This window comes from Vairimorpha ceranae (genome assembly GCF_000988165.1).
Source record: "Vairimorpha ceranae strain PA08 1199 chromosome Unknown NODE_26, whole genome shotgun sequence".
Lineage (NCBI taxonomy): Eukaryota > Fungi > Microsporidia > Nosematidae > Vairimorpha > Vairimorpha ceranae.
The window spans coordinates 40,763-52,178 of NW_020169321.1; the positions used below are offsets into that span (position 1 = coordinate 40,763).

Sequence of the window (11,416 nt, forward strand, 5' to 3'; positions counted from 1 at the left end):
AAATCTTGATAGAACCCACTATCTTCATCACCTTCTATAAGATCAAGGTTTATTATCTCTTCGTCATCCACCACATATCCGTATTCTATTTCATTATTTTTTCTTGTATTTGTTATTTCTTGCAAACACTTCCTTTTCTTCTCCATAAATGTAAGGAGTAAAACAATAATAAGTTTAGTGCATAAATAACAAAGATAAATATTTGATAAAGATATTTATAAGATTTAACATTTCTAATAGAATTTTAAGAATATTGCTACTAGTGATTGTAAATGACCCAATAATTCGCCTTAAGATAAAACTTAATGTTATTTATACAAATCTCATGTTATTTAATTAAATCATAAACATTTAAGGATTTAGAATAAGATTAAAATTATAATATAGTTAAATACAAAGAAAATATGTTAAGTAAAAAGCCCAAGTCTTTGATTTACAAATCACAGCATTAAAGGAATAAAGTAGTAGTGAAAACATCTATTTATAAATTAATACAAAAAAATATAATTTATAGTATTTATAAGGCTATTTAAAATATCTAATTGTGTTATATTAAAAGGTATAGATATTTACTAAGTTGTAGATCTATAAAATTACAAAAATTAGATTAGTTGTAAATTTCATTTTATTTTATGCATTTATATTTTTATATCCCCAATGGAAGATTTTGTTGGTTACAGAATGAAGTTTCGAATTCATGACAAAGAAGTCATTGGAACCTTAAAGTGTTGGAACAGTGATAGAGAAGAAGTTATTATAAAAAGTGATGATAAGGAAGAAGTAGTTGATATTGGTGACATAAGTGATTTAGAAATTTGTGAATTAAAAGAAGAAAAATGTAAAGAAGTGTTAAAAGAACAAGTAGACAATAGTAAAGAACAAACTAGTGTTAGTAAAGAAATGTTAAAAGAACAAAAAGACAATAGAAAAGAAGAATGTATAGAACAAATAAATATTAGTACAGAAGAATGTACTATACAGGCTAATACAAATCTACTAAATATAACTCCGCAACTTATACCCTCTATAGGTATAATTTCCTTATCACAATATTATTCATTTCTTAATGACTGTTTTACACTGTATGGACCTACTAAAGAAGAATTTTGTACTTCTGTCTCGCTTTCTATTTTTAAGGTCTTAAAAAGTCGTATTTCTAGTAAGGAAATTATGATAAAATTAGGTACAAATACACTTTATAATTGTATTGGGTACATTCTTGGAAGACTATTACTTGTTAAAGGCTATAGTGTAGGTATACAAGAAGGTAAAGAAGATATTGAAGTGCAGCCTTATAAATTTATTTTTTACAATAATTTTAAAGAAAATATTGTAAGTAACAAGGTGTGTGTAAATTTAAGTGAAGAATACATTGAAAACTATGATCTTGTATTTGGAGTAAATAGTAAATATCCTAATTGTATAAATTTAATGTTAGGATGTGTTATAGAAGAATGTCAAAATGATGGGGAAGGATATTTAATAGACATTAATGCAAGTAATAAAGTGTATGAGAAATATAAGGTAAGGAAAATATTTGATAAAACTGGAATAATAAGATATCATAAAAAAGAAGATTATTAAAATAAATGACAAAACTTTTATAAAATATTTTTTAATATAAGAACGTAAATAAATTATTTTAAAAAAAAAACTAAGACGAAACGTTTTTAATAAACACTAATATGGTATATTTTTTTAAAAAAACTAGAATAGTATTTTCTTTAATATTAAAACCAAAAATATACATTTTTTAACATAAAAACATAAATAAAATATTTTTATTAATTTAATTTCTTTGATTTCTCCCAAGAACAGTCTATTTTACCAAAATGTCCATATTTTGCAGTTTTTTTATAAATCGGTTTGTAAAGCTCCAATTCTTTAACAATGTCTCCTAACCGTAAACTAAAATTTTTATAAATAATTTCTAAAATCTCTTCATTAGAATATTCTGACGTGTTGAAAGTGTCTACAAAAATAGAAAGAGGATCTGGGATGCCAATCGCATAACTAACCTGTAATAAGCATCTTTTACACAATTTATTATCTACTAAAGATTTAGCAATCCACCTACAAGCATAAGCACCACTACGATCTACTTTAGACCAGTCTTTACCACTAAATGCCCCGCCTCCATGAGCACCCCATCCTCCATATGTATCAACAATAATTTTTCTACCTGTAAGTCCCGAATCACCTTCTGGCCCTCCTATAACAAATTTATTAGAAGGATTTATGTGGAAAATGGTATTTTCATCTAACATTTCTGTAGGTATAACAGCAGATATAACATTCTCTTTAATGTATGCTCTTAAAAAGTCAATATTAACACCTTCAGTGTGCTGCGCACTTATTACTATTGTATGCACTCTTTTAGGCTTCAAACCGTTATCACTTCGAATTTCATATTCAACCGTTACTTGTGTTTTACAATCCGGTCGTAAAAAATCTGCCTGCGTTTTACGTAAAAATTCAATTCTTTCTGCCAGTTTATGACTCAGTACAACTGTAAGAGGCATTCTTTCTTCTGTTTCATCTGTCGCATATCCAAACATAATCCCTTGGTCTCCTGCGCCAAGATCGTAAGGATTACCAGTATTTCTTTCTAATCCTTGACTGATATCAGGACTCTGTTTTTCTATACAAACTAAAATTTTACAAGTATTACCGTTAATACCAATATCTTCAGATGTATAACCAATATCTAATAATACTTGTCTAGCTACATATTCATAATCAACTGTGGCTTTAGTAGTAATCTCCCCTACTAAAACAACCAAATTACTTTTTACACATACATCAACAGCAACTCTGCTTAACGGATCTTGCTCTAAACATTTATCTAAAATACTGTCAGAGATTAAATCACATATTTTATCTGGATGGCCTTCACCAACAGATTCAGAAGTAAAGATAAAGCTTTTCATATGAAATATAAAGGGGGATAAAAAAAGTTTTTTAAGAGTTAATAATTTTTTAAACATAAACTGATATATAAAAGTTTATAATTTTTTATTCATAGACTTATATAGTTTACTTGTATTCAATAGATAATCTTATATATCTTTTAAGACACAACCAGTTTAAAAAGTTTTGGGATAAAACATAGGTATTTTAATATAATTATTTATAAAGCATTCAAATCGGGATTATCATCTTAATACTATTGTTTAACATGCTTATTTACAAATAGTATTTTTTATACAATGCCAATTAAAAGTACTATATTTTTAACCCACAAATGAGACAGTCAAATAAGATCAATAATCAAGACAATAATAACTGTACACTCAATAATTATAAATTTATTTTAAAAACATTACATATGCTTCTTGATGAACTTAAAGACAATAAAATTACATATGATCTTTTATTAATTATTTACTGTTATAAAAATAGAATATTAATAACTGTAGACCAGTATAAATTTATAAATCTTTGTGTTAAAAAATGTGATGATAAGACTTACGATATGTGGAATAAAATTAAAAAACAAAACAAATTTATTATCTTAATATAGTTTATTTAAAATAACAAGCGATATAAGTAAATATATTGTATAAATTATTTTTTGAGACTAAAAAAGTAAAAATATTCTAAATCAGATGAGAACTTTTTATTTTTAATGTTTTGCCTTTAATAAATTTAAAAAAAACGAAATAATAAAGTGAGTGTTTTTTATGTACTGCGTTAATAGAATAAATTTTTGATATAATGCCAATTAACAAAATTCCTTCCTGTGCGTCAACCTTTCATATTTTGTGTCAATTAATTACAATTAAATATATATTTACATAAATTATTATATTGTTGCAGCAAAAAATTTATACAAGCCAAATCATTTTCTTATTAAAAAAATTAACACAACGTTTTGTATAAAAATTCAATATAACTTTTTTACTGCAAAAATTCTGAATTATTTTTTAAAAAATCAATATAACTTTTTTATTGTAAAAATAAACTTAACTAACTTTTAAAAAATCAATATAACTTTTTTATTATAAAAATTCTGAATTATTTTTTGTCTCTGGCACATAAAGTAAAGTAAATATAACCATAAAAAACATTAAAGCACTATAGATCAAGAAAGTACAATCATTTAAAATTTCATGAGCTTTCTTAAAAACAATCAATAAAATATACGCGGATCCCCAGTTACTAATAATTCCAAGCCTAGTAATAGGAGATATATACCTTGGTGGTGTACACTCATTCGGTATTATCCATGGTACAGTGCTCACTCCTACATTGTAAGAAAATAAAAATAGTATTAATCCTAATACTTTATAGTTCATTATTAGTACTGAACACATACATAACAATCCTGCGCTAATAACATATAAATATTTCCTACCATATTTATTTAGTAATAGACTACTTATTAAAGAAGATGGTATAGTTATAGAATATACTGATACAATCTTAATATAATCATTTTTTAATATTTCTGGTAAATATATTGATACATAGTCTACACCACTTAGATGTTGAGACATGTGGAGTAAAGACACAATTATTATACTTTTATAAGATCTACGCACACTGATTAGTTCACTAATAGGTACTATTTCTCCATCATCTTTTTTAGTATCTACTATAAATATTTGTAAAAATACAAGTAGTAAAAGTGCTAGTACTAGAATTGAATGTGTTATTGCGTAATAATCAACTGTATCAAATTTAATTAAACTTTGTCCTATTAAAATTCCTAAATTTAGATTTATAGGATGTAGACTACACAACAGTGCTTTTATTGAATCTGGTGCTATAGTATAAATATACTGTGGTACTACATAACAAGTACACCCACATCCTATTCCAATAATAATCCTAGAAAAGAATATTACATAAATGTTAGGATACAAGTTTATAAATAAATATCCTATAAAGGCACTAAGTGTACTAGAAATAATAAGCCTCTTTTCATTTTTTATTGTATTAAAACAATTGAAAAACAGTCCTCCTAAAAATATATTAGATACAGCAATAGAACTGATATTATTAAATGATATATATGAATTTCCAGTAAAAATTGATTCTGCTTTTGTTTTTATAAAGATGAATGATGTGAGTGATAATCCTAAAATCACACTATTTATTGATGCTAAGATTATACTTAGAGTTGTATTTAATGTTTTCATATGGCCTAAATTTTGTTTGTTTTTAAATTAAAAATTAATGTTTTAAAATATTTAATTGTAAAACTAACAAATAAAATATAAAAAGATAAATTAGCATAAAATGTAAATTAATAAAAAATTAATATAATGATTTTAAATCACAAGAAAATGATATTTCTGTAAAAACATAAAATTATATTTAAATCATTAACCATAAATAATTTTTGTATTTAACTCTAAGTTTATTAAAAAAGGAGAAAAAATAATCAATGTTAAATAAAATTTGATTTATTAAAAATGGGCTTAAATTGTTTTGTTTACTTAAATATGTAATTTGTTTATTTACTTTATTTTATTTTATTTATTTAATTAAATAACCTTATTTTATATGTTTACAATATTCAATTTACTTAATTTAATTTAAAAGTTTGATATATTGTTATAAAATCTTCTATCTACATCTCTTTAAGTTCAATCAGCGACAAGGATATACAAATCACACTTAATGAGAATATTATAGTACTACTATAAAATAATATACTATTTCTAATATAATCATTATAAATAATATTACTATATATTCTATTTATAATTAACATATAAAAATATCCCATAAGAATTAAGATATTAGAAATTTCTATATTTTTCTTATTTTTTCTTTCTAAAATATAAACATAATTAAAAAGTGATATCATAATATTTGCTAAACACATTTCTATCTTGTAAGTTCTATCTGATACTATAAGATTTTTACATGCATAAATTGACATATGAATAAAGTAATTTATAATTAGTAGATAAATTAAAAATGCAAATATCCACTCTAATAGAACATCTGTATAAAAATTACTGTATAATTTACATTGTATTTGTATTATTACATTAGTTACTAATAATATCGGTACTAATTTTGTAGATTTTGAGGCTAAAAATATTAATGCTTTTCTTATTGATTTCCATCCACTATCAATTTTAATTAAAGAAAAGTAATCTAATACTTCAAAGATAAAAAAACTTAAATTTACTTTTATATAATGTGTATCTAGTGTAACTATATTATCTTCATTGGTATTTTTACTATTAGTTAATTTATATAAATTGTACATGACATGTACAAGACTTAATACTATACATATCCTCTCATACATTCCTTCTGATTTATAAAAGCAATATAAGGCATATAAAATATAAATTAGATTAAAATATGAAAGATAATTAATAAAGTAAAAAATTAATATCAAAAAGATGATATAATATGATAATGTGATTATATTTACATATAAAAATATTCTATTTGAGATATTTTCAGGTAGTTGTATATCTGTTTTTGTTCTTAAAGATATGTATGTATTAAAAAGTAATATTGCAGTAACTGACAGAGGAAAAGGAATCTTTTGAAGTACAAACATTAAAAACTACAAGTGAAAATATTTCTATTAAAAGTAACCAATAAATATTAAAGGGGTAATAAATGTATTTTGTAGGTTTGAAAATAAAAAAATTGTAGCAAAAATTGAATTAAATTTAGTAAATAACGAAATATAATGCAAATACAGAAAAGATCTAAAAATGATAAATTGAAGTGTACATACATCCAACTTTTGACTCTAAAAAATCTTGATAGATTTTTTATCTAAAAAACATTGAAGAAATAGCTACAAAAATAATATTTTATAGTAAAAAATATAGAATATTAATTTTTTATGAAATTTGCATTATATATTACTTTACATAAGATACAATGTGTCAATCATTTCGTATTAACTAATTTTTATTTATTAAACAATATCTTAATAAGATTTTTTAAATGTTCTTTCCGTAATAATAGCAACAACATATACAGTTATAATCCTTTTAAAAAAACAGAAGAAAGGTCATGTACTATTTTTATTTTTTTAAATGCAATCAAATACGATTATCATCTTTGTAAAATAAACAAAGTAAATTGTCATGTACTATTTTCATTCTTTATTAATAAACTCTAGTATTTCTTTATCTATTGTTACATATTTTTGTATTTTACTAATATATGCCTTGACTTCTTCTTTTTCTTCTGTAACGTAAATTGTAAAAATTGTAAGAGCGTCGCACCATTCGATTTTCTCTAAAATGTCATTTACATCTTCAAAAAGATCGTAAAAAATAAATGTTTTACATTTAAAAATTGTACTATCTTCATTAACAAATTTAAAGTTTTTATATCTACTTGCTAGTAATGTTTTATCTTTGGTGTATATTAATGTTTCATTTACATCATTTACTAATTGATCAAGAACAAGATGCTTAAGTTTGTTTTTCGTTCCATTAATAAACCTGTGTCTGTAAATAAACTTTATTGTAGGGATATTAAAAACATTAGTTATATTGGTTTTTAATATAATAAAAGGAACGTTACATTCTAAAAAACAATCATCCATAACAACATAGAAATAATCAGTAAAATTAATGCTATCATATGGTCTTTTTACTGTATAAGAAGTATTATATTTACTGTTAGAAAGTATTAATACATTTTTGTAATGACAAAATTTTAGTGTTTCTATTGTGTTTACAATCCTATCAAAAAATAAATAATTTTCTATCAATACATTTGTTTTAGATTTCAAAAAAGTATAAATGATATTTTGATACTCTTTATCAAACAATTTTGAGGGGATGTGACCAGAAAAATTTAATATTTTGTATGATCTTGGTTTCTTAGGTTTTTGTTTGAGATCTAGTCCTTTAAATAAAATCTTATCCATTTTAAAGGGTAAATTTTTATCAAAAAAAAGCTGAATAAAAATTATTTAACATTTTAAAAAGCAAAATCTTTGTATTCTTCATACATATAATATCAATCATCATCATCTATATATATAAAAAGTTTGAATTTAAACATGTATTTAAGTTCTAACCCTTCTGTTTTAAAAATTATGAGAAATGTTTTTTTAAAGAAATAACAATTTTTTATAGCTATCTTTATAATGGACAGCTTAATATTTTAAATATATTTTTTTAAGTTTCATTCAATTGTTCAAATTGTAAAATGTGCGTCATTACTGAATTTATTTATTTAAAAAATAAATTATCAAATTAAAAACGATACACACATAAACAAAGACATGTACACATAATTTATACAAAAAGCATGTATCGTATTCGTAGTCCCGTTTTAAATGGGACAACAGCGTAGGCTAGTCATCATCATCAATATATATAAAAAGTTTGAATCTGAACATTTATTTATTTTTTAACCCTTCTTTTTTTAAAATTTGCAAAATTTATTTTTATTTTTGTAAAAAATATAGTTATAATAAAAACAATAAATTTATAATTAAACATTATTAATGTTACTTAATGCTATCAAATATTACATTCTATATATTTTAGTTGTCTAAAAGGTGCATTATAAATAAATTAAATTTGTACATTTTAATTTCATTATTTAATAGAGTTGGCTGCTATTATAATACTTTTATACATTATTGAAACAATTAAAGCATTACAAGATCAACTTTACAATTCAAAATCAACTGGTCAATATATATAAAAAGTTTGAATCTTAACATTTATTTATTTTTTAACCCTTCTTTTTTTAAATTTTTAAATTCTGTTTTAATTTTTCCTTTAAAAGCACTAAAATACAACTTAGGGATTTTTATAAAATTGTTACTAAAGGGATATTATAGGTATAGATTTTTGTGTATTTTTCTTTATTTTTTTTCAATTTTTTGTAATTGCAATTGAACTTTACAATGTAAGACATTTTATACTTTAAACAATGCGCACAAGCCTAAAGATATGTTACACAATGAAAAATAAAAATATTAGTTATTTATAATCCCGTTTTAAACGGGATAGCGTTAGCTAGTCTATATATATAAAAAGTTTGAATATAAACATTTTTTTATTTTTTAACCCTTCTTTTTTTAAATTTTTAAATTCTGTTTTAGTTTTTCCTTTAAAAGCACTAAAATACAACTTAGGGATTTTTAAGAATTGTTACTGAAAGGATATTATAGGTATAGATTTTTTTGTATTTTTCTTTATTTTTTTTCAATTTTTTGTAATTGCAAATTTTACTTTACAATGTAAGACATTTTGTACTTTAAACAATGCGCACAAGCCTAAGGACTTGTTAAACAATGAAAAATAAGAATTTTATTTATATATAATCCCGTTTCAAACGGGATAGAGTAGGCTAGTTATAAATAAGAATGTTCCTAGTAGCAGTAACTTACATTTTAACAACCCTTTTATCGGTCACCATAGTATAGAAAACGTTTTTGTATATAAAAGATAGAATTTTATTTTGCAAAAATGGACATTTACACGAAGAGATTTTGAAAAAATATTGTGGTATATTACCACAGGATGGTTGAAAGACTGTGAAAAATTTAAATTTATTATTAGCCGAGTTATATAGAGCTCATCAACGCGTAATAATACTAGACGTTTTTAATGATGAATAATGACTTTGAAGTAGTAAAACTATTAAACAATTTTCTAAATAAAGTTTTTTCAGTAAAAACAATTCCTTTCGGCCTACTACAAAACTTAAAAGAAAAAATTGACCTATTACAACTGTGGCTCCACCACACACCCTTATACTAGTGTGTTAAAGAAATATTTTAGGATAAATGCCATCATATAAACTCACGTCAAATATTAAAAAAATTATATTTTCGATTCCCGATGAGCAGCACCTCTTGTTCATATGTCGAAGGTGTGTTTGATCTTTCAAAATAATGAAATGTGTTAGCGAGAAATCATTAAATTGGTTCAATAAAACTTGGGCGCCGTCCTGTCTCAAGGGGATTAAAATCTAGTTTAAGAGCGCACTTTAAGGCTAGAAATAATATTAATTAAATTTTACCTATAAAAAAGGTACGCAAGTACTTAAAACGAAATAGAAATCGCAAAGATTTAAGGCCTTGGCTAGTGCACTCTCGGATAGAATCCTTCGAGCTAAATAAGGGACTAGACGAAGTAAATCAGGAAGGTCTCATAAACTCTATTCTACAGTATTTTGTAGCACACTGGCTGAAACTGATGAAAGATGGGTGGTAAACGCAGTTTATAAAAATTTCAGGCTGGAGATGTAGCGGTGTAAGAACATATGCATAAAAATACAGATGATGGTAGAAGCATTTGATGCAAGTACGATAATGCCTCTCTTTGGGTTATTCAAATCATGCCCGATAGTTATACTGCTGTTAACTATTCTGGACAGGATATAGATATAAATAGTAACAGATTCTCATGGAGTCAAATTCCATTTGATACGGCGAAGCTTGCTACTCCGGCAAGTTTAAAAAAATGTAAGCTTTGGTAAGTAAGAATTTCACAGTACCAGTTTGACAAAAATCAAAGTCCCAAGTCTCTCTATTCCCTATGCAAGGGTTCGTCTTCCCTCTTGCACAATTAAAAAAAAGTTTACTAGATTGCCCAGTATTTTAATAAAACTGATCATAATCCTCTGCGTTTCTTTCTTTTAAATTAAATAACGCTAACTTTCTTATCTTTATTCCTAGTTATTGTTCTTCTTTTTTGTTTTACTAATTTAACTAGGTTTATCAAAGTTTTAATTCTTTTCCTATGATTTTTAAATTTTCTACTAGACAAAGACTAGTTTTTGTCTCCAATAAGGTTATATGTGCTCATTTCTTTTTTAATCTTATACCTTCGTTTTTATTAAATTTCATGTTATAAACTTTGGATTTCAAATTGCGGCCGTTTCTTAACATTCTTACAAATTTTGACAAAACTGCCTTTAAGCTTTCTTTGGGTTATACAGCACTAGATACCTCTATAGACTGCAAGAGAAATTTCAAGTTGGAATGTTTTGTAATTTCTTTATCTTACATTTTTAAGCTATGATTTTTGTTCTTCAATCTTATCCATGTCGTTCACCGTTGATTTTTCTCATCTTGTTTCTTTCTTACACGAGTTCTTTAACCTTACTTTTTTCTTGTTCTATTATAATTATTTTTATTACTTTATTTTTTTTTAAATTTTGTTTATTTTCTAAATTTATATTTTTAATTAAATTTAATTAAAAATAAAATTATTCATTATGTAAAAATAATTAAAGCTTTTTAACGGATGTAAAATCAAATAAACGAATACACATTTGCCGAAAAATTATATGCTAGACTAACTGCATAATGACGTATAGATTGTTTTTATAAATCATAAGCTTTCATTCTATTATATTCATTAAAAGTTTTAATATTTTTTATAAAGGATTTTTTGAAAAATAAAAAATAAATAAATTTTTTAAATATATCCCATAAAATGTTTAGTTTCTT

At 23.9% G+C, this 11,416-nt stretch overlaps 8 protein-coding genes across 8 annotated transcripts; 3 read left to right on the forward strand and 5 right to left on the reverse strand.

The window, feature by feature from the left end:
* Positions 1 to 657: 657 nt before the first annotated feature.
* AAJ76_2600041420 (hypothetical protein) lies at positions 658 to 1,584 on the forward strand (the record flags this gene model as incomplete). Its single annotated transcript, XM_024474839.1, has 1 exon — positions 658 to 1,584. One exon carries the CDS (start codon positions 658 to 660, stop codon positions 1,582 to 1,584), a length of 927 nt encoding a protein of 308 aa, XP_024331021.1.
* A 200-nt stretch (positions 1,585 to 1,784) lies between these two features.
* Positions 1,785 to 2,930, reverse strand: AAJ76_2600043692 (methionine adenosyltransferase; the record flags this gene model as incomplete). Its single annotated transcript, XM_024474840.1, has 1 exon — positions 1,785 to 2,930. One exon carries the CDS (start codon positions 2,928 to 2,930, stop codon positions 1,785 to 1,787), a length of 1,146 nt encoding a protein of 381 aa, XP_024331022.1.
* A 398-nt stretch (positions 2,931 to 3,328) lies between these two features.
* On the forward strand, positions 3,329 to 3,523 carry AAJ76_2600044091 (hypothetical protein; the record flags this gene model as incomplete). Its single annotated transcript, XM_024474841.1, has 1 exon — positions 3,329 to 3,523. One exon carries the CDS (start codon positions 3,329 to 3,331, stop codon positions 3,521 to 3,523), a length of 195 nt encoding a protein of 64 aa, XP_024331023.1.
* A 478-nt stretch (positions 3,524 to 4,001) lies between these two features.
* Positions 4,002 to 5,144, reverse strand: AAJ76_2600045906 (glucose transporter type 3; the record flags this gene model as incomplete). The annotated part of the gene is made up of 1 exon (XM_024474842.1): positions 4,002 to 5,144. One exon carries the CDS (start codon positions 5,142 to 5,144, stop codon positions 4,002 to 4,004), a length of 1,143 nt encoding a protein of 380 aa, XP_024331024.1.
* A 434-nt stretch (positions 5,145 to 5,578) lies between these two features.
* On the reverse strand, positions 5,579 to 6,532 carry AAJ76_2600047294 (hypothetical protein; the record flags this gene model as incomplete). The annotated part of the gene is made up of 1 exon (XM_024474843.1): positions 5,579 to 6,532. One exon carries the CDS (start codon positions 6,530 to 6,532, stop codon positions 5,579 to 5,581), a length of 954 nt encoding a protein of 317 aa, XP_024331025.1.
* A 552-nt stretch (positions 6,533 to 7,084) lies between these two features.
* On the reverse strand, positions 7,085 to 7,867 carry AAJ76_2600048629 (hypothetical protein; the record flags this gene model as incomplete). The annotated part of the gene is made up of 1 exon (XM_024474844.1): positions 7,085 to 7,867. The coding sequence occupies one exon, from the start codon at positions 7,865 to 7,867 to the stop codon at positions 7,085 to 7,087; it is 783 nt and encodes a 260-aa protein (XP_024331026.1).
* Positions 7,868 to 10,299: 2,432 nt separating this feature from the next.
* On the forward strand, positions 10,300 to 10,440 carry AAJ76_2600051062 (hypothetical protein; the record flags this gene model as incomplete). Its single annotated transcript, XM_024474845.1, has 1 exon — positions 10,300 to 10,440. The coding sequence occupies one exon, from the start codon at positions 10,300 to 10,302 to the stop codon at positions 10,438 to 10,440; it is 141 nt and encodes a 46-aa protein (XP_024331027.1).
* Positions 10,441 to 11,290: 850 nt separating this feature from the next.
* AAJ76_2600052178 (hypothetical protein) lies at positions 11,291 to 11,416 on the reverse strand (the record flags this gene model as incomplete). The annotated part of the gene is made up of 1 exon (XM_024474846.1): positions 11,291 to 11,416. A coding segment is annotated over one exon (126 nt), but the record flags the coding sequence as incomplete, so codon positions are not given.